The 22,646-nt window shown below is 48.3% G+C and overlaps 1 protein-coding gene across 1 annotated transcript in view; it reads right to left on the bottom strand.

Moving 5' to 3' along the window:
* DGLUCY (D-glutamate cyclase) overlaps window positions 1-22,209 on the bottom strand; it is a gene marked incomplete at its 5' end in the record, with an annotated part of 50,621 nt that extends 28,412 nt beyond the window's left edge. The window contains 11 exon segments of the mRNA XM_070514542.1: window positions 683-831; window positions 3,373-3,472; window positions 8,853-9,113; window positions 14,423-14,447; window positions 14,449-14,574; window positions 14,577-14,623; window positions 16,360-16,482; window positions 17,631-17,781; window positions 20,215-20,413; window positions 22,053-22,149; window positions 22,152-22,209. Of these exon segments, the coding sequence (XP_070370643.1) occupies window positions 683-831; window positions 3,373-3,472; window positions 8,853-9,113; window positions 14,423-14,447; window positions 14,449-14,574; window positions 14,577-14,623; window positions 16,360-16,482; window positions 17,631-17,781; window positions 20,215-20,413; window positions 22,053-22,149; window positions 22,152-22,209 (1,336 nt within the window).
* Window positions 22,210-22,646: the final 437 nt, after the last annotated feature.

Genomic DNA, 22,646 nt, shown 5'->3' with positions numbered 1-22,646 from the left:
ATCAAGCCTTTCAGAAATTCATAAAGGCAACAGGATTCCGTGAACAGCATATCAGGTGGGGTCCTGGGAGTCTGGACTCTACTCCTAATTCTCCCAGCAACACTAATTAGCTGGGCAACCTCAAGAAACCTCGCTAGGCCTCATTCTTGGACACTATACCTGCCTTACCTACTCACAGGGTTTTATTGAGGCTTAAACAATACAATGGATGTGAAACCTCTTTGAAAACTATAAAGTTCTGTACAAACACAAATAGTCACATTATTATATTATTAGCAATCAAAAGATTGCACTGATCCTATATTGAAGATATTTTTTAAAGTTAATATGCTTCATAAGATGAAACATAGTACACATGGCACATTTGTCCTAGATGACCAAAATAATATGCCATGCCTCGATTTTATGATTGTTACTATTTTATTATTAGTTTCAATATTTTAGACTTGGGCTAATAGAATATGCTCGGTTAAATGTCATTCCCTTCCTTGCTTGTGGGGACATCAGATTTCTAAGTGACAGTGTCATTAGTGGCCATGCCAACTGTAATAAACAAAGACCATCTCTGGAGTGGAAAATGATGGTCCCCATATAACTCTTTCCTGTCCTTGTATTCAACAGTCAATAAAAAGGGATTTAGCGCTGATATCTTCTTGGCGAACTCTCAATGCCCCTTGCTTACCAGTTGATGAGATTCCAGGAATCTTCCGAGCTGCCAGGAAAAGATCGTCAATGGGATTAACCAAGTGCTTGAAGTTCATCTTCCTCGCATTGTAGTGACTGCCGTCCGCGGCCCTCCCTGTGCGCTCTATCACCACCAGATGGTCGAATCTGCCAGGAAGCAAGGGCAGAGGGTCCTCATGGAGAGTGTGGCTGCACTGGTGGTCATGCCTTTGTGTGTCTGTGTGAAGGACCCTTCATTCTTTCTTTGATTCCTTCATTCCTACAGAACTTGGCTGAACATCTGCCACGTGCCAGGGCCTGTGCTGGCGGCTAGTCCGTCAGATCATCTTAAGAAATAGTATCAGAATCTTTAGCAGTTTATTAGAGTCAGAGGCTGTGAGAGCAGGACCACTGAAGGTCAAGGTTGCATAGTGGATGCTGCTGGTGCCCTGCCCAGAGCCAGTGGGGTAGCCAGCATCCGGTGGTTTGAGTGTTGGCTGCTACTGACCCACTGCTGCCCTTTTCCAAGATCTTGTTCAGTTTACAGACACAAAACAGACCAAAAAGGAATTGAAATAGAAGATGAATGAATCTAACACAAGATAAACTTCTTTAGACAGAAAGAGAGAAAGAAGGGACACAGATGGCCTGGCGGTAAGAATGTGGCTGTGCAATCAGATCGTGCAGGTTCCAATGCCACTGGCCTTGGGCAAGTTGCTTACCCTCTCTAACCCTCATTTTCTGCATCTGTCAGATGACCTAACAACAGTACCCATTTCATACAGTGTCGAAAGGGTCAAATGAGAAAATGCACAAGAGGAGCTTAGCAGAGAGCCCCACACCTCCTCAGTGCTCAGTTAAGCGTTGGTGATTGAGGTTGCTGTTATTATTAGGAGGAATATTATTTTGATAATCCGATTTAAGAACAGGAAAATTGTACTTTTATATCTCTCTAAATCCCCCCATGATGGAGTTCTTTAAAATCTTAACTCTGCTATGGAAAACCGTGTAGTGGTTACTCAAAAAATTTAATAGAATTACCATATGATCCAGTAACTCCGCTTCTGGGTGTATTCCCAAAGAAATTGAAAGTGGGGTGTTGAAGAGATGTTTATACACCCATATTCCTAGCAGCATTATTCACCAGGGGCAAGAGGTGGAGCCACTCAAGTATCTATCAACAGATGAACAAATAAGCAAAAGATGGTATATACGTACAACGGAATATTATTCAGCCTTAAAAAGCAAGCACATTCTGACATGTGTTACAACATGGATGAAGCTTGAGGATACTTTGCTAAGTGAAATAAGCCAGTCACAAAAGGGCAAATACTGTATGATTTCACTTATATGAGGTACTAGATTTGACGAATTCATAGAGATAGAAAGTAGAATGGTGGTTGCCAGGGGCTGGGCCTTGGGGAAGTGGGGAATTAGTGTTTAATGGGTACAGAGTTTCAGTTTGGGAAGATGAAAAACTTCTGGAGATAGATGGTGATGATAGCTGAACAACAACGTGTATGTACTTAATGACACCAAACAGTACACTTAAAAATGGTTAAAATGGTAAATTCTATATTATGTATATTTTACCACAATAAAAAATATCTTAACTCTGCATGCTTTCTCTGTACGTGTTTTTTAAAAAGAAAATCTTCGTGCCTGTCCGTGTCCTTTGGTTGTGCTAGAATGTGGTGGCGTGACGTCTACTTGGATGAGCAGGTGTTGGAATGTAATCCTGAGGTACAAGCCCCATACAGGAAAAGGCAGCCACTGAGAAGCAGAATCAACAGAAGCAAGAGCCTTGACCCTGAACTTCCTCCAGTCCTACATCAATGGTGATGAAAGGCAATTTGGTAGAAGAGCTCCAGTTGAGATCAATACATTCTCTGTTCTGGAAGGAGAGCACTGTTTCTGCACCTTTCCCCAGGAGAACTCAGTTACATACTTTGTGAAAGTGAATTGACTTTTTTTTGTAGGCCAGAAGGGTCCATTTAGCTATGACTAGGAATTCCCTCCCGGGAAGCCTGCTCCCTGGGAAGAGTGAATGCATCTTCTCCAAAGAGAGCAGAATCCTCTCTCCCCACAGTCAGATCTGGCTCACCTCCCTCCACTCAGCAGAGCAACACTGTGTTATCTGGCATCAGGGGGTCCCACCTAAGAGAATGTTCCAGTTTCTCCCTGAGGGGCCAGGGTTTTGTTTGTATGCCAACCATTCAGGGAATACAGACATTTCTAATACGTGCCACACACATTCTTGCAGCTTTAAATAGCATATCAGATCCACAGTCGAACTTTCCCTTGGTGACGCAGGGTCCTCCTTAGGAACACCGGATTCTGCTGTGAGCTGCAAGACAGCTTCGCCCTCCAGGCCTATCAAAGCAGTGTTTTTAAATTCTAAGTGGACACTTGTTAGTGGGTTTGACAAACTGCTAGTTTTTGTTTTTTTTATCATTTTCCTATTTTCTCCCTCTAGCAGGAAGACATGCCATCCCTCAGAGAACTGTTACTTAGAGAGACCCTCTGCAAAGCCCCCAGTACACCTTGAACCCCCCTGGCCTGGTTGGTTAGTCTGGCCCATCAGAACCCCTGGGCTCATGGTTTTGTTCTCTCTGGAGGGCTGAGGGGTGCGGAAACTTTGCTGTCAAAGCTAATAGCACGTGGACTTTTCCATCTTCACCCAATTAAACTGGGATAGGACACACATACCTAGGTGACCTGGGGTCCCCATCTTTGCATAGAAACGCCTAAGCAGCTCCTGCTGATTCACCTTGCTAAGTTAATATTGGGATCTGTGTCTTCAGAACACCTTGAAAATAAAGGCAAAGGGCAGACACATCAGCTCGTGCTGCATTTTGGGAATTCACGCTGGCTTTTCAAAAGCTTCTTTGGAAAGTCTCATTACCATCAGTGAATGACATCTGCCTGTAGAATACTTTGTTAGGTGGGCCAAGACCTCAACACAGAGGATACTTAAGTTTATTTTAGTCCTGAGTAAACCCTAGGGTTGGTGGGGGCGTGGCGGTGGAATTGGGCTGGTGTCACCAATATTGTGGGCTGGCAGATATGCTGCACACAGATGCACACAATACCATGTGAACAGAGACCTATTCTGGCCCACTGCCATTGTGAGCGCTGGGGACACGTTTAGATGCCCACGGTGACAGTGAGCCAGCCCTCTGCTAAGCACGTGACATGCATGCTGTCATTTAATTTTCACAACAATTCTGCATGATAAGAACCATTATTAGTTCCATTTTACAGAGGAAGAAAACTGAGGCTCAGAGACGCTAAATAACTTGGGCAAAGCCAAGTATGTAGGTCAGTGTCATGTCTCCAGTTCCCACCTCAGGTTCTTGTCTGCTCCCCACCCCCACCTCCCTGCCTGCCTTCAGGGAAATTCAAGAACAGAGGAGAAAAGGTCCCAGAGTCTGGGCCCTGAGTAGCTACTGGTATCGGAGTAATTTCCAAAGTGAATCTGACTCTTAAAAATGCAATATTAGGGGGCTGGCCCCGTGGCCGAGTGGTTAAGCTCGCGAGCTCCGCTGCAGGCGGCCCAGTGTTTCGTTGGTTCGAATCCTGGGCGCAGACATGACACTGCTCATCAAACCACGCTGAGGCAGCGTCCCACATACCACAACTAGAAGGACCCACAACGAAGAATATACAACTATGTACCGGGGGGGCTTTGGGGAGAAAAAGGAAAAAATAAAATCTTTAAAAAAAAAAATGCAATATTAGCACACATCATTGTAGAATACGTGGAAAACACACAAATCCCAAAATAAAATAAAACTGATTTGGTTTTCCATTAACGAATCCACCTCGTGGCAGTTTAGGGTGGAATCCTTGCATATTCACTGGCCCAGGGTGAAGTCTTTTCCATGCAGAGCTTGAGACAGCTGACAGAGGTCCCAGGACCGAGATCATGGACCCAACACTTATGGTCCCGTTGGTTCTGCAGGAGCTCCCGGACTTCTCTGTGGCCCAGGAGGGGTGCCAGTGGGAAGCCTGGGGGAGCTTTGGCCACCCCCCTAATCTCCATCATCAGCCCTCACACCCGTCACATAAAGTCACCCAAGGAAGCATCCTATCTATGTTAAATCCATGTGCTTGTATTATAAACGTGGCTTCAAGACGGCTGCGTCCCACTCTGCTTCACTGTTCCCAGCCCTTCAGGAGCTGTTGCGGCAAGCTGAGAGTGAGGAGCCAGAATCATCCTCAGAGATGCTAAAGTGCCCCGCTGTGGCTCCCCCGACCTCCCTCCCCAGCCCCAACCCCTGTCTAAGAGGGAACAACAGTAGAGGGCAGTCGGCCCATCAAGGGATACTCACCGGGCACATTCTACATGTGACGTGACAAGCTGGGGAATGGAGGGTGGTCATGATAAGCTGAAAGACCCAGTCCCTCTCGGTGCTCTGAGGGGCAGCCTGGTGACCCAGCAAGAGGACTGGATGGAGCCAAACAACCCTGAGTGGGAATCGACAGTTCTAACTGCGTGACCTTGGGAAAGCCACGGGGACGATCTGAGCTTCAGTTTCCTCTTCTGAAAATGGGGTTAATCGTGCCCCCCCCGCCCCAAGATAGCGGTGGCTCAGGGATGCGATGCGTGTCAAGCACCAAGCTGCGGCCTGCACACAGCAAGTGCTAAACGAGGGCTGGTGCTTTCTCATCTTCCTCAAATTGCATCAAGGATATAGGTTACTAGTAAGAAGGGGCACCAGGGAACCAAACAGGACAGAGACCATAATGTGTCCTCGAGTGGGGCACACAGAGAGAAAGAGCCTCCAGAAAGGAGGGGCGGAGGAAAATGGGACCCGAACCTGAGCTACAAAAAACCAGTTTATCAATTTGGTCAATTTATGCTCAAGACAAAGAAGAGATGACTGAGTTTTTTCTTCTTTAAACATTTCCTAGGCTTCCATTATAAAAATAACTGAAATAATTTTCACTCAAAGGCCAAATGGCTTTTCCTTTCTTCGTCCAAATGTAATGAAAGCTCTGCAAAATCCAGTGTAGCAACAGCCCCCACCTCAGCCACCGTGTGGGCAAGCCTGAGTTCTGTGTTCAAGTCCAGCAGAAGCCTCTGAGCCAGGCCATCGGGTGAGCAGGAGGGCAGAACTTCTCCTGGGAAAGTGGGTGCCTAACAATATCCACCACACCAGTTGTCAGATGGAAATGACTGCCAGCCTGATGGCACAGTTGGCCGTCCCTTCTCCTTGATGACAAGACGGTCCCTTGGTTCTCCTCCTTCCTCGCTGCCTCCTCCTTCTCCTCGACCTCTCAGTATGGAGCATCCCAGGGCACACCCAGGGTCCTTTTCTCTCTCCCTTTATTTCCTCGGTGATCTCATCCAGTGTCTTGACCATCAATATGCCAGCAGCTCTCCCATTTATCTTTCTAGCCCAGACTGCTCTCCTGAACTTGACTCCTAGATCTAAGTGCATGCGTGACTTCTCTGCTTGTGTGTCCAAGAAGTATCTCACACTTAATAGGTTCAAACCTGCACTCGTTAAACATTTTTTAAATTGTAATTGCAGTAAATACACATAACATAAAAGCTGCCACTTAACCACGTTTAAGCGTCCAGTTCTCTGGCATTAAGTACTTTCATATACTTGTTTGACTGTCACTGCCATCTACCTCCAGAACTTTTCCTTCTTCCCAAATGGAAACTCCATACCCATTAAACACTCACTCCCCATTGCCACCCTCCCACCCCAGTCCCTGGCAACCACGATTCTACTTTTCGTCCCTATGACTTTACTTACTTTAGGTATCTCATATAAGTGGAGTCATACAGTATTTGTTCCTTTGAGGCTGGCTTATCTTACTTAGCATAATGTCCTCAAAGTTCATCCATGTTGTAGCATGTGTCAGAATCTCCTTCCTTTTTAAGGCTGAGTAATATTCTGCGTATGTATAGACCACATTTTATTCATCTGTTCGTTTGTTCATGGACACTTGGATTCCTTCCACCTTCTGCCTATTGTGCATATAGCTGCTGTGAACACAGATGTGCACATATCTGTTTGAGTCACTGCTTTCAGTCCTTTTGGGTGTACACCCCGAAGTGGAATTGCTGAGTCATACGGTATTTTCTATTTTTCATTTCCTGAGGAACTGCCATACTGCTCTCCACCGCAGCTGCGCCATTTTACATTCCCACCGACAGGGCTCAAGTCTCAAACCTGCTCCACCCATGGTCTTCCCCATTCCAGCAACTCCATCCTTTCAGTTACCCCGCCAAAACCTTAGAGCGATGCCGGATTCTTCTGCCTCACGCCTGCGTCCAGTCCACCTAGAAATCATGCCTTTACCTTCAAAATGTATATAGATCTGGCTACTTCTCACAACCTCCACCTGTACCATTCAACCATTTGGGGTCCCCTGAAACCACAGTCTGAGACAAAGCCTTGGGTGCAGGTGGTTTATTTGGAGATGATCCCAGAAGTCAGGTGGGAGGGAACAGGGAAAGTGAGGAGGAAAAGGAGGAAAAGCCAATAGGAGGGTATGTGCTTTTTAAGGTCTCTGCTCTAGGCAACAGGGTCTCAGTTCCACCAGGACCTGTAAGTCTCCAAAAGACAAGAGGCAGGGCATTAGCTCCCCTCCCCGACTGGTTGAGAGGGTCCCAGAGGCATGAGCCCCCAGACTTCTGGGCTGAGTGGTTTTATACAGCTTTGGAGAAACCCCACAGACCACTGGCTTGTGGTGGGGCCCAGTCAGGTCAGAGTGACTCAGAACTTCCACCCCCACTTCAGCTGAAATCACAAGGGGGCCAAAGGGACATGTCACAGGGCACCACCCACTCCCCGCCACCCTCATCTCCTGCCTGCAATAAGCTGGCCAGTTTCCTGTTTCCCGCCTTGTCCCTGTAGCTATCTGGGTGATCCTCCAGAACCTAAGCCAGAGCATGGCCCTCCCAGGGCTCCCATCTCACCAAGTACAAAAGCCCAGCTGCTCACAGTGTCCCTCAAGGCCCTTCCTGGTCTGGCCCCTGTGACCTCTCTGTCCTCCTGTCCAGCTTCTCTTCTCCTTGTCTTCTCCAGGCCAATCGGCTGGCCGGTTGCCCTTTCTTAAACCTGCAGGGCCCCCACTCCACCCAGTGGCCTCTGCCCTGGCCATTGACCCAGCCTGGGACTCAGTTCCTTCAGCCAGCTCTGACCTCAATCTTTCATCAACTTTAAGTCTTGGCTCAAATGTCACCTTCTCCAGGAGGCCTTCCCTGACCATCTTGTTTAAAACAGCAGCCTGCCACCTAGCCCATCACTCCCCAATCCCTTACCCTTGTCCATTTTTTCCCATAGCATTACGCCTCCTAACATCCTATATACCTTACTCTTTTCCTATATTGTCTATTGTCTGTTACACTCCCTTAGGACATTTGTTCCATGAGGGCAGGACAGTGGACAGTTCTGCTGTTGTTCACTGATGGATTTCAAGAGCCTAAAACAGTGCCCAGCACACACTAGGTGCTCAACACACATTTGTTGCATGGAATTGATTCAGTCTGCACAGCACAGCCTTTTTGAAACTTTCAACGTAAGGGGTGATTTAGGATATGCCTTACTGGGTTCAAGTACTTTTCAGATGCTGAAAGGAAAAGATACTGCTCTGAGGGACACAGAGACAGGTCGTGGGAAGCAGGTTAGATTGACCAGGGTTCCAGCTCATCCTGAACAACACCTGCAGACAGGAGGAGAGGTGAGGAGCAGTTGTTTACACTCCAGGAACCCAGGTAGCCTGGGGCATCCCTGCCCGCCTGGCCAGGTGGGACACTGCTGTCTGAGCCTTTCGACCACTCTATACTCAACTATCCCACCCCCAACTCTAGGGGTCCAGGGCTGCCTTGGGTTGTGGGGAGTCCTCCTCAGGTCACTCTTGCCTCTCATAGGGAGGGCAGCAGGTGCTCATGTGGGATCATGGGCTCTGGAGCCTAGTGAACCTGGGTTCAAATTCCAGCTCACCATCCCCACCTGGGTAAATACCTGGACCCCTTGGAGCCTCAGTCTCTTCATCTATAAAATGGGGATAATGCTGCTTACACCAGAGTTGTTCTGGGCTCTGAGGAAAAAGCCGCATGTCAATGCCTGGGTGCCCAGCGTAAGTTCCACAAACGCTGATTCCCTCCATCCTCTGCCCACAAAGGCCCATTTGGGGAAGTGGGCCGCCCTCATGTCACTGCTCACCTTGCTCAACAGCCTCTTCCACAAGCTCCCCGTACAAACTCAAGGCTCTCTGGTCAGCTATCATGGAGACTACCTTCTCCAAGGCTTGCAGGAAGGCGGCCAGAGCGATGGCTCCGGGCGGGCCGTCTGTCTCTTCCAGAGGCTCACGGTTGAAATGCGTGGGGAACCCGGTGGTGATGAGCACCGAGCAGGCATGGGACAGTGACAGAGAGGCCCTCAGCAGCTCATCTTTGCAAAGCAGGTGCCCGATCCCCCAGTTGCCTGAAATTACATAAAAATAAAATCAAATCACCAAATAATGGAATTGTGTTTCTGGTAGACACTTAGGCAAACAGTAGCTTGGTTTTTTTGTTTGTTTGTTTCAGAAGTAGATTTGAAGGATATGCCAGAGACTGCTAACTGTTCACCAGAATATCCTCTTTCCCCATGCCCAGGAATGAAGGGTAGCTGAGTTATGGCTGAGCAGCCTCTCTTTCAGTTATCTGTGGCCACAAGACTCAGCTCTCTCTAGGCAGCATTCGTAGAGCGGGTGAAAGGGAACGGGAGTGGAAGTGATGTGTGCCACCCTGGCACTGGCTGCACACCTCCTGCTCACTCCTCCAAGCTCTTGCCTTCCTGTGGGCTGGGATGCTGACAGCTAGCGCCCCCTGGAGGTCTCATGATTGATGGCAGAGCTGCTGGGTCCCTGAGTGACTGGATGGAGCAGATTCCCAGTCCTGCTGAACTAGAACATTTACCCTGGAAGACCCACCCTGGACCATTGGGTGAGGGAGGCATACATTCTATTGTATTTGAGCAAAGTGTCTTGGGGCTTATTTGTCATAGCAGTTTAGCCAACCCAAATACAAGGGACACAGAAGGAGGGAAGGAAACACTACTGTGTTGGTTGGGGCTTCCACCAAAGAAGACTCTAAGACAAGGGCTTGTGTGCAGGTATTTCAGTGGAAGGTGAGCCCAGGAAACAAGTCAGAAGACGGAAGGAGTGGGATAGCAAAGGGAAGGAAGCCACTGATGGGTATGTGAGTGAGCCAGTTAATTCCTAAGGCACTGCGGCTCGAGTGGGCTGGAGATCCTCTAAGAAGAGGTGTGGTGCGCACCTCAGGACTGTCCTGCCACAGGACAGGGAGCCTGGGCATTTATGCACCGGCTCCCACCACCTGCTGGGGGACCGTTGCCCATCAGGGAGCTGACTCCTCAGCACTCCTGGGCTGCGCCTGCTCTGGTGAGGAGCAGAGAGACCCGAGCCTCAGTGGGAAGCTGCTGTGCTGGGCCCAGCTGGGCAGCACAGCCTCCCAGCTCTTGTCACATTGTGTCTTCGTCCATACTCAGGTAGCCTCAGACCATATCTGTGCCACATGAAGGCAGGAAGTGACTCAGAAGTTCCACCCCAGCTGTGGCTGAAATGAAAGGTGGGCCTAAGGGACATGAGGGGATGTCGGCTTCCATTTGAGGTGCCTGGGGAATGTGAATGAACAAAGGGTTTGGATCCCTTTTATGGAGGAACAGTTCCACATTTGGAATCTGGAAACTTACATCCAAGCCCAGGTGCTGGCACGCTGTAGCTGTGTGACCTTGGCCTTATCCCTTGATTGCTCTGAACCTCAGTTTTCCCACATGGAGAGTGATGGAGAGTAGGGGTGGTCCAGGTGGAGGCAGACTGTGGGGAAATGGCCCCTTACATAACTGCCAGTGGGCGTGGAAACTGGAATATTTATCTGGAGGGTGATTTGTCCCTTAGAGTTGAACATTCCACTGGAACCAATATTTCACTTCTAGGAATTTATCCTAATAAAGTGATCCTGGGTATGTACACAAATGGAGTCACAAGGATGTTCATTGCAGCATTGTTTATAGCGTCAAATAATAACATGTTAATAAAATAGTGGATCATTTGTAAAATGGAATTCCATGCAAACATTAAAAAGGATGTTGCAGAAGACTTTAATGACATAAAAAGATGTTCACAATGTATTAAAAAGTGAAAGAAGAAAGTCCTAAAATAGTCTCACAGCATGATTCCCATATATATATATACATACATTCCTATAGGTATACAGGTCTTATGGGGTCAAGACTGAAGAAAAAGACATTAAGGGCAAACATTAATTGTTAATACTGGTTAATTGTGATAGGATTCTGGTGATTTTTATTGCCTCTTTACTTTCATATATTTTCTGATGCTTCTACAATGAACATGAGTTACTGTTGATAAAAGGGGAGAAAAATAGCGGGCTGGCCTGGTGGCACAGCGGTTAAGTTCGCACATTCCGCTTCGGCGGCCTGGGGTTCACCGGTTCAGATCCCAGGTGCAGACATGGCACCACTTGGCAAGCCATGCTGTGGCAGACGTCCCATGTATAAAGCAGAGGAAGATGGGCACAGATGTTAGCTCAGTGCCAGTCTTCCTCAGCAAAAAGTGGAGGATTGGCGGCAGATGTTAGCTCAGGGCTAATCTTCCTCAAAAAAAAAAGGGGGAGAAAAATAACATTTTCAAAGGAAAAAAAATTGTAATGTAACCTATTTCACAGGATGTGGTCGGCACTAAAAGAAAGAAGAGGGGAGAGAGAACTTTGTCAACTTTAAAGCAGTCTATACATTTATGATGATTTTATTATTAGTGCAAACATCATTATTATAAACCTTGTATTCCTTCATATTCTCCAGGCATCTCAAATGCAGGCCAACGTTCTGTTAAAAATGACTGAATATGGGCCTGGCCCTGTGGCCAAGTGGTTAAAGTGCTGCTTTGGCAGCCCAGATTCATGGGTTTGGATACTGGGCACAGACCTACTCCACTCACCAGCCATGCTGTGGAGGTATCATACAAAAAAAAAAAAAAAATAGAGGAAGATTGGCATAGATGTTAGCTCAATGCTAATCTTCCTCAAGCAAAAAAAAAAAAAAAAAAAAGAGGAGGATTGGCAGTGGATGTTAGCTCAGAGAAAATCTTCCTCAGCAAAGAAAAAAAAAAAAAAAGACTGAGTGGCTCTATTAAGCCCAGTGAGCAATGCTCAGCACATTGCCATTAATCTTATATCTGCTTATTTAATATAGGAATCAAAAGCCTTTGTTGTTCTTGCGGATTAAGATGTTCCTTAATAGACCATACTGGCATATCTAGACAGTCATAAATCTGCCTTTTGCCTGAGCCTCTTGCTTCAAGCCTTGACACGTGGTTTGCACAGCACTGAAGAAGGGTGCTGTGGACGACCTCCCAGGTCATTTTAATTAAGCAATGGGTGCACCATGTCTGCAGTAAATTTACGTCCCAGTTACTTTTTTGTCTGAGCTAAAGGCAGAGTTAATAATTCATCTTCCCTCATGACCCTTGTGCTGACTGGGAGAGCCGTCGGCCTGGGCAAGAATGTTTGTGAGAGAGAAAGTATTGCAGAAATTTTAAAAAATATCCACCAAGGAGATCGGCTATATAAGAGACTCCGTGTATATGCAGCCATGAGCCTTTGCCTTTCTATACGCATGTGCTAAAGGGTATATGTGTGGTGGGCAAATATCCCAAATTTACTGTGTGTCTGTATGTAAAGGAAACCATATTAGCTGCCGAATGAATGAAAAACCTCACAGACAAACAAGCAAAAAGCTATGCCCTGTGACTTCCAGGAAATTTTGTTACTGCAGACCCCCCTGTAACTAGGGGGCAACCTTGGCTCCCAGGCCCAGGGAAGGGACCAGATATTTTTAAGGCTGGTCTGCGCTGTCACATTCTGGGCCACTGGGTTAGCCAACACAGAAGGGCCCCCAGGTTGTCTGCTCGATGGCCCTCCAGGTGCTGTTCTCTACACCAGCGTCGCCATGATCGGCTCTGTCTGGGTCCTGGGAGTCTGGCGCAGGGGCTCAACCTCCCCAGGCTGGCCTCACCCCTCTGCTCTCCACAGGAGCCCCACCACCATCGATCCAGGTACCTGCTTGGCCAAATAGGTGTCAGGTGGGCCAGCAGGAAGGCCATACATGCCTTCTCCAGACATTCAACGTGCAAAGAACATGCAGGTCTAGAATCACAGCCCATGAGAACGTGCAGGAGAGGGGATGGGGTACAGTGAGCGTGGAGGGGCTGAAGCACTCTGCCCGGGGGAGACCGTGACGTACCCTTCAGACAGATTCCAACTTAGCCAACACTTACTCATCGTGGGCCTTGGGGTCAGTGGGTGTGGGACCAAGTTCTGCCCTGACCACCTCCTAGGGATGTGGACTTGGGCAAGTTTCTTAACCTTACATGCCTCAGTTTCCTCATCTGTTAAAGTAATAATTAATATTACTATTAATATTGTTAATAATAGTTGCTTCGTAGGGTCATTGGGAGAATTTAATAAGATGAAACATGTAAACGGTTTTAGCACATGCCTGGCCTAGAGTAAAAATCAGTAGATGATAGCTATTCTTCTCATTACTTATCACAGCTCTGAGAGGGAGGTACAACTGTCATTACTCCCTGTCACACTGATGAAGAAACTGAGGCAGGGAGAGGCTGTGAAGTTTACACCTTAATTCTCTCCTGAGCGTTTGTCAGCAAATAGATTTGAATTTTCCGTGCACAATGGGGCCCTCTGCTGGCCACCAGGGGTTAGAAATTCGGCTCTTAAATGAAGATGCAGCTGGCAGTTCCAAGCCCCTCGAGCAGCTTTCAGCAAACCTCCTCCCAGTGGGAACCAGCAGACCCCTAGTGGATCCCACCAGCCCTGCGCCACTTCTAGAAAGCTAGCAGCTTGCGAACCACAGGAGCGCTGTCCTCTGAGGTGCAATATACACGCTGGCTGCAAACTGTTGTGAGGCTGTCACTGCAGGGTCCTGCCCCACCAGGATCCGCCAAGGACGCCCCAAGGAGTAGCAAAGTAGCCCCCCATCCCTACCCCTGCTGCCTGGTACAAAAAAATCTATTCTACACCCAACCCCAGGGCAATGGCACAAAAGAGGAAGATTAGGGACACTATTAAATACACGGATGATTTTGTCTCAATGGTGGCAGTTGACTCCCTAGGAAACATTCTCCTTTTTTTTCTTACCTACCCATCCCCAATTCAGTTCTGGTGTCAATGTGCCCAGCTAGTAAGCTCACCTCTCAAACTCTCTAACATGTTTAGTGTTGAAAATTTTGAGGGAAAAATAAAAACATAAGAAAAAAAAATCAGGGGCTGGCCCCGTGGCCGAGTGGTTAAGTTCGCGCGCTCCACTGCAGGTGGCCCAGTGTTTCGTTGGTTCGAATCCTGGGCGCGGACATGGAGCTGCTCATCAAACCACGCTGAGACAGCGTCCCACATTACACAACTAGAAGGACCCACAACGAAGAATACACAACTATATACCGGGGGGCTTTGGGGAGAAAAAGGAAAAAATAAAATCTTTAAAAAAAAAAATCACCCATAATGCCACCACCCAGAGACCATCACCATCGGTATTTTGGTGCATTTACTTCTCGTCTTTTTGGGACTCATACACAGTATAAACAATTTTAAAAATCATACTATAGATACCATTTGTATGCTGCTTTTTTACTAAACATTACCTCAGTGATGAATTTCTCCAGGTCATTAAGGTGTGAATGCTTTGTTTCTTACCTGAGTCTGTGGCAATTTTACTCTCTGGTTTCTCTGATCTTCTGAACGGCTGAAGCTGATGCGATGCTGTAGTGCAGAGGATCTTGGGAAATATGATGGACATCTGGAATTCCCTCAGGGGTAGGACAACTGTCCTGAGTCTCCGTATCTTCATGTCAGTCATAACTGTGCAACCTGGTGAGCTGGTGAAAGCCGGGGGGTCTCTAAAACACACACCAGGAGGGGCTGAGCCCAGCCTGTTCATCAAACCCAGTCCACTCTCATCTAGTCAACTGTCGATGGGCAAGATGGTGCCGTGCGTCAACTCTGCTAATAGCACTCTGTACACCACTTGTTGGCACCAGGTCAGAACAAGCTGACTTATGGCTAAGTCAATTTCCATTTAAACAGGGGCCATGGAACGTGACTGTACTCTAATCCCACTCAGCTGTATGCTCCCAGCAAAGAGGGACCAATTCCTCTTCATCTCAGAATCCCACATAGCACCTTGTACATAAAAGACGCTCGATAAATGTAGACGTGAATTGAGTAAATAACAACGTCTTGGAATTCACAGAAAACAGTAATATTTCTCAGATCTAATGGAAAGCCAAAGCCAGCCAATACTTCAGAAGGAAAGCCTACTGATAGAGGCATAAAGCATTCTAAACTAACTTTTAAATGTGATGTGTAAGGGCAAGACGTAAGGATTTTGAGGAATGCAATCATTGTTTTTCTGGGTTTTGGACAGAACCTAAAATCGGTCACTCTAAAGCCGGGCACACATCAGAACAGTCGGCTCAGAATGTGACACAGCGTTTTGCACCATCAGTTGTGAGGTGAGCAGCAATTAATCTATTGCTAATAGAAGTTTAAGTGTTGAAGTTTGAGCACGATTTTTGCAAATTAGAAAGATTCGAGGTCATCTCTGACCAATGATGTCATTAGGTCTCATTTACAATCAAATATGCCATCACAAGCCAGAACTCAGGCACTGGAGTCTGCTGGGACGCCTATGGCAGGGACACCTCTTCAGCAGGGCATTGCCTGTGGCCGGTGGCAGGAAAGGGGTGAGACCACCGTGCAGAAGAGTATTCACCACACGTGTGTGGATGTGTGTATACACATGCGTACACACACATTCGGAAATGACAAGCTCCCTGAGAACTGCATCTTGTCTCATGCAGCATTTTATTCCCAAGATCTGGGCCCATGCCTGGCACACAGTAGGTGCCGAATACATTTATGTTAAATAAATGAATGAACAGAATCCCATGGATCTTGGCGTTGATGCCTTGTTACCATATTAGAAATAATCTGTATCATCAGGCCATTCTGATAGCTAAACTTCCATAAATGCTTTAAAAGCAAATTAAAAGTAACACTAAGTTCTATGATTTGTACTACAAGGGTAGCTGACCTGGCTAGAATTTTCCAGTGTCTACCGCAATGGGCTGCAATAATTATTTTTAATGTTTCTATCACATCCCTTCTTTCCTGTGAGCTAACTAAGACGCCCTCGTGTGTCTCTTCATTGTAATATCACCCTGGGCCTCTGAAAAAATGAACTGACCGTATTGCTTGCAAAAACCGTGTGAAACGGTTTAATTGTGTTGCTTGTTTTCATCTTTGCTTTCAAAGCCTGCTAACCTCCAAAATGTCTCAAAGGGTCAAGCTAAATATTAGTCTGTCTGTTAGACTGGGCTGTGAGGCTTCTGAAGGCAGAAATATATTTAATCAAAATGTATTTGCGCTGAGAGACAAGCTGTCTCTGTAGGGCGACCTAGCCCAGGGATGAAAAGAAGGAAGGCAGAGAGATCTTCGCTGTGGGCTGTAGGCCTACATTCTATGACTTTATTCCTTAAATCACTGCCTTGTAAGCCTATGCTTTCAAGAGCTAGAGCCCCATCAGGGTCCGTCCTAGGTCAGATTAATTGCCCCCTTAAGTCCCCACATACTGTAGCTGCCGACAGCTTCGAGACTGGACAGCTGAGAAGGCCAGAACACTGGGACATTGCCTGGCCGACACACCACAGGATCCTCATAGTCAGGTTTGAAAAGATCTTTGATGCCCAACAGTTCTGCAAATGGAAAAAGAAAATGAATTCCGTCGAATCTTGCTCCGGCAGTTACCATCAAAATAGAACATGTGGAATAGATTATCGTTCTTTCTCCAAGAGGACGTGCAGTCATAGGATTGCTGTAAGTGGTACTGGACAAGGAGAAAAGGAATCGGGACTGTAACAGCTCAGGATGCGATAATTTCCAGTCCATTTTGAGCGGTACAGTTTCAGAACACAGAATCTCAACCCCCCGGTGTGATCGCTGGAGCAGTTTTGTCTGCATTTAGCCCATCACCTTCATTGCTAACAAAGCCAGAATTTGTGAGTGTATCTTGGTAGAGACTGAGTCACATAACACACACTCATAAACCTTAAACTCTGTTGCTTGACCACCAACAGTGTCCCTACCCTTGGGCAGCCATCAAAGTGTCCACAAGGGTAGCAAAGATGAATGCGGTGGGTCCAACCCATGTCCACTAACGATAGAACAATCCAGCAGACACTTTGCTTTCACTGGTCTTGGGATCATCTTTCTATGAGGAAGGTGGTAAGAGCTGGTTGCATTTTTACAGAATGCTAGGCTTTGTCTGATTTTGTTTGTTACACAGCTGAGCAAGCTCAGTTACACTGAACTCTGACTCTCACCCAAGGCCCGATCTCAAGCTCTCATCAGCCCTCTGACAGCCTCTAAGAGGCCTGGGCAGCTTCCACCCTTGGATCTGCACACTCACTCTCAGACTGAGTTAATGCCCTGGGGATCAATGGATTTCAGTTCAAATTAACATTTGGAATGAAGCCATCCCCTGCCCAAATACGCCACTGAACAGTAGCCTAGATTAGAAGTTGCTCTGAGCTCAGATCTTGGGACAAATAGCTCTGCTGCCATCTTCTACCGCCCGCTTCCGCCATCCTAGGTTCACTTGAAGTTTGCAGGAGCAAATGCGTGAGGCTGGCTATTCTGCCAAGACAGCACCTTTAAACCTGAGGGGCATCTGTAAACCCAGCCCTAATCCTACTGCGGGAGTCTGAGCCTTGTGCAGGACTCCTGGGACCTCCAGGTAAGATGAGGACAAGCTGTGGAAGCTCAGGAACATGGCCAGTTCCTGTCTCCTCGAGCAGAAGTCCAAGCGCAGCTGTCAGAATCATGAATGAGAGTGGACACTGACCCGGGTCACCGATATGAATGGGTTGTCCTTGCTTGCCCCAGATGGAGCAACTGGCCTGCACCAGCCTTTCCAGCTTGTCCTTGGGAATGGGCCTCATCGTGACCACCAGAGGGCAGCAAAAGCCAGCAATGGCGGCACAAGCGACTGTTGTCTGCCAAGAAATCAAGTGAAAAATGTTAAAAGAAAAAAAAAAACAAAATAGAAGCCCTGAGTACCAGGAGTTCAAGGCAGTGAACGAAGTAGGCAGGAGGTCCAAGGAGCTACTAGAGAAATATAGCTTCTACTTTTATGCAACACAGAGATGAGGAAGTTTGCTTGTAATTATTGGTCTAAAACTTAACTTTATACGTGCCATGGACCCCCGCCCTGTCAAAGTAACGTTTTTAATTGCATAAAAGAAAATGCATAGGATTACAAAAGAAACCAATTATATTGCCCATGCAGTGATCAAATTATGAAAATATATGATACAGCCATATATGTGCTTCATTAACAGCTTAAGGAACAATATGGCACATCTACCGTGGTCATTTTGAAGTACTGATCAACAAATAAGACATTTTTGAGATTTAAGGAAGAACTGCAATGTGATGCAAAAGCGTCTGTGATTTCTTTGGGCAGCCACAAAGTCACAGGATCTGCAGATACGACTATAGTTCGTTGCCTACACTCATAATTGAAGGAAACGCTCAATTTTAGTTTGAGGCTGTGAAAATGAAAATGTAATTTTTCCCCACCCAATTTTATGGACCTTCTGAATTTTCTCCATGGACCTCAAGGGACCCCCGGACCACAGGTAAAGAATCTCTGGGAGAACCAGAGGCAGAGGAATCCAAGAGAGTGGGAACCTTGCAGGAGGCCCTGGGCCCTCCTCTGCCTCAGGAGTCCACACAGGGGCTGGAGGCCTGTGCCTGGACCCCACTGAGCCAGCCTCTGCCCTCCCACCTCAATAGAAGTTGCCCAGGATGACCTGTGTGACTTTCACTGGTGATGTTGTTTTTGTCCCCTGAGTGGTTTCTGGTCTCTGCAGTGGGGCTTATGAAAGATTTAGGCCATGGCCAGGACCATAATCCACTGGGATAGTCTTGGCGGGCGCCTGAAGGGCTTGCTGTTAGCACCCTGGCAGCAGCAGGATGAAACCTGGGTGTGCCTGCCAGTTCCGTGTTGGGAGGTGGCACCTGCCAGGGATGCTCACAGGAGGCAGGCAGCGCTCCCTGATGCTGAGACGCCTCCTTCTGGGGGCACTTCATCCTCTCAAGACCACCAACTGAATCCAAGATGGCTGTCTGGCCCTTTGTCCCAGGAGCCAACGGGTGGAGGCGTCAATATTGAACTGAAAGCTCTCTGGGAACCACTGAGGGCAGCAAGGTGTGGTGGGAAAACCATAGCTCTGCTGAGCAGGGCAGTGATGAGCACCTCTGTGCAACACATCCTTTAATTGTCATGACTCTACTATTGACATTTTGTAGTAGGGAGCCAGGAGTCCTGGGTTCCCGTCTGGCTTTGGGATTTGCGCGAGTCCGTTTCTCTCTCTAGGCCTGTTTCCTCATCTAAAAATGAAGGCTGCACATGTTGAGCTGTGAGGCCCTCCTGCTCCAGATGGTGGTGTGTTCTGGGGCCAGACCCTGCCCTGGGCCCCAGACAGCGGCGGTGGTCCTGCCTCCACCCTTCCCGACCTGCAGGAAGACCGCTCAGGGCCATATTCTACACATGAAAAGCAGCGCACACCGTGGGCAGCCTTGTTTCTCATCAGAGGCAGCTCAGACCTCTCTGGCAGGAGCCCAAACCAGGCAAGTATTAATAAATGTCCCGGAGCCCAAGATGAAATCTCCAATCTGAGCCCTCCATAAAGGAACCTGGAGGGGGCCGTTGGTGCTGGCTGCCATCCACCCGCAGATGAACTTCTCAGACTTCACACAAATGTGCCGGGAGGGGTCAGTGGGATGAGGGAATCCGGTTCTCTCCCCGTGACAAGCAGTGGCTGGAATAAAACCTCAGAGATACAGCAGGAGGCAGCCCCTGACAGTGGGCATGTCCCAGCAGAGGTGACCATGCTAGGTCGTGACCACCAGCGGCCACCTCTGGCCAAGAAAATGACCTAGCTTTCCTGACAGAGACAGGACCCAGCAGCTAATGGCCTGGCCAAGCCTCTGCCACAAATCCCTGGGCGTTTGCCCAGCCAGGCATATTCTCCTTGATGCCAGGAAGTTCAAGCCAGAGAGGATTTTTAAAAATCTCACTGAGATGCCCTAAGTTAAAGGAGCCAGACGAATTTCAAACAGCCTTGGTTTACACAGCTGCAGTGATCCGTCTAAAAGGGCTTGACTCCACTCTCAAGGCCACACTGGGTCTTCACAGCAGTCCCAGAGGTGGGCAAGAGAGAGGCCGGCAGTCCCATTTTCCAGATGAAGAAACAAGCTCAGAGAGGTTATCCACTTGTCCTGGGTTGAACAGCTAGAAAGTGGCTGAGCTGGGGCCAGAGCTTAGGTCTCCCGCCTCCTATGCCACTTTTCTCCCCATCACAGGAAAACACGAGGCGATCCACATTTTCAAGTCATTCTGCCCTTGTGGATTTTGTGCCTACCTTGGATGCACCTGCGTGGCCGTGGCCTGCTAGTTCTCTTCCACAGACCCCCACCTTCTCCAAGGCCCCTTCCAGGGAGAAGCTGCAGCCCAGGAGGAAGGCCACCATGTCCTCCAGCTGCTCCGAGGACTCCTCCAGTGAGGTCAGGCTGGCCGGGCAGACACCAAACTCGTCCTTCCGGAACTGGGGACAGCCTGTCCTGGAGACACAAGGGAAAGCTCACAGGCCCCCAGATTCAATGTGGCCCCTGACCGTGCATTTTTTAAAAGGGGCTGGGGAGAGAGAAGTGGCTCTCTAGGGCTGAAATCTGAGGCTGTGGTGCCAAGGTAGGGGCCACAGTTGTGAGCAGGGGGCCTTGCTGGCATCCTTCAAGTCTTACCTGACCGGAAACTATTAAACCAGCATGTCCATAAGGTGGCCCCCGCCCCAACCCCATTATATTTCTTGTAACCTGAACCCAAAACCAGTCCAACCAGCAAGAATAAAACACTGATGCCCTATCTGCCATCAAAGCGGGGCCTGCAGACCAAGTGGACAGAGGACACGTGTCTCAAGGACGCTCTCAGTGCTGGCAGTGGGCAAGGCCTTTCTCTTTCCTTAGAGAAACTCTTCTGTGGGGCTGAAAAACTTTGGTTACAAGCCTATTCTTCATTCACTCCAAAATCGTCTTGCGGAGCCACTCCTCCGTGCCAGCACAGGCCAGGTGATGGGGCCAGAGTGATGGAGAAGACACCGGACCAGCCCTTATGAAGCTCAAAATCCTACTTTGGCAGGTGAGACTGCATTGAAAATAGATAGTTGCAGTATAGAGCAGTGAGGGTTAACGGTCCAGGTAGAGGAGGGACAAAGGGGAGGGAGAAATCCATTCTTTCCCACAAAGGGGGAGGTGCTGGAGCTGGGTTCTGAGGGATGAATAGGAGTTCACCAGTTGGACAAGGAGGAAAGTACATCCTAGGCAGAGGGAGCAGTATGTGAACAGCATGGAGGCATCAAGCACTGTGGCCCATTGGGTGATCTGCTCTAGGAGTCCCTGAGTTGGCAGCAGGAGGTGCGAGGAAGAAACATCAAAGAGCTGACCTGGGCCCAGGTAGGGTCTCCGAAGGAACTTCCCACCCCTGGAGTCCACACACCATAAGAGCAGAAGGTTCCTGGGGAGCGGTGGATGACTGGAGTGTCAGGGTTTGAGGGGAGACTCCGAGCTGGGGCCAGGTCACTACAAGTCTTAAGGTACAGTTGCTAAGGTGCAAGCAACGGGAAGGTACGGAAGAATTGTAAACAGGAGAGTCACGTGATCAGATGTAGCCTTAGTAAAAGTCATTGCGGTGGGAGAGAGTCGGGCAAGGAGAGCGGTTAAGATGTCCTAAGGGTCTAGACGAGAGAGGCTGCGAGCCTGAGCTGGGATCGGGGAGAAATGTGGCTCACTGGGGAGCTATTTGGGACGCAGAATCAGTAGGGCCGTTTATGTGATACGTTATATTGTAAAAGTCTGGGAAAACACACGCCACGGTGCTAACGAGGTCTGTCTCTGAGTGCTCTCGATGCAGTGTTTCTATTTCTTCTTCATCCTGTGCAGACAGGTTTCTGGCTTGGGTGCCAGTGGCATTTCTCCAGGGCTGGATTTTCTTGGTGATCCCGATGATTCTATCTGGCACAGGGACAAAGGGAAAGGGACAGGAGTAGGAATGGTGGGGAGGACAGCTTGTTTCTGAGCAACAGTCCTCTGTGCCAGGACATTCCACATCCCTGAGGCCGCACACAGAGGTCCCTGGTGACAGACGCACCTGGCTGCAGCACCTGGCCACTCCCAAGCTTTAATGCCAGTAATCTGAGCATTTTACCTGGTGTCTGGGACAGTAGCCAGGACAGGCAATGTCCATCTGCCTGGCTCACTTCAGCCCAGCAGGTGCAGGGGGCCACTGTTGGCCTGGCAGAAGTTTCAAAGCCTGGAGGGAGGAACTGGTACAGGACCACCACGCTGGCTGCTCGGAGCCCTGGATTTGACAAGAGGGGGACAGAAGCACGGTGAGTTGCTTCTTGGTAGAGACTTTTTAACTTTTTTTTGTGTGTGAGGAAAATTGGCCCTGGGCTAACATCTGTGCCAACCTTCCCCTCTTTCGTATGTGGGATGCTGCCACAGCATGGCTTGATGAGCAGTGTGTAGGTCCACACCCAGAATCCAAACTGGCAAACCCCAGGCCACTGAAGCAGAGTGTGTGAACTTAACCACTATGCCACCAGGCCAGCCCCTTAATTTATTTAATTTTTATTGCAGCCAAACATACACCCAAAATGCATGTGAGTGTGCAGTTTGATGAATTTTCACGAAATGAACACACCCATGTAACCGGCATCCAGGTCAAGAAACAGGACATTATTAGCATCCCAGAAAACTCTGCTATGCCCCTTCCAGTCATCACTACCTCCCAGGGGTA

This window comes from Equus asinus, chromosome 7, assembly GCF_041296235.1.
Source record: "Equus asinus isolate D_3611 breed Donkey chromosome 7, EquAss-T2T_v2, whole genome shotgun sequence".
Lineage (NCBI taxonomy): Eukaryota > Metazoa > Chordata > Mammalia > Perissodactyla > Equidae > Equus > Equus asinus.
Note: the sequence above shows the minus strand (reverse complement) of the source record. Positions and strands in the feature narration are given on the sequence as shown.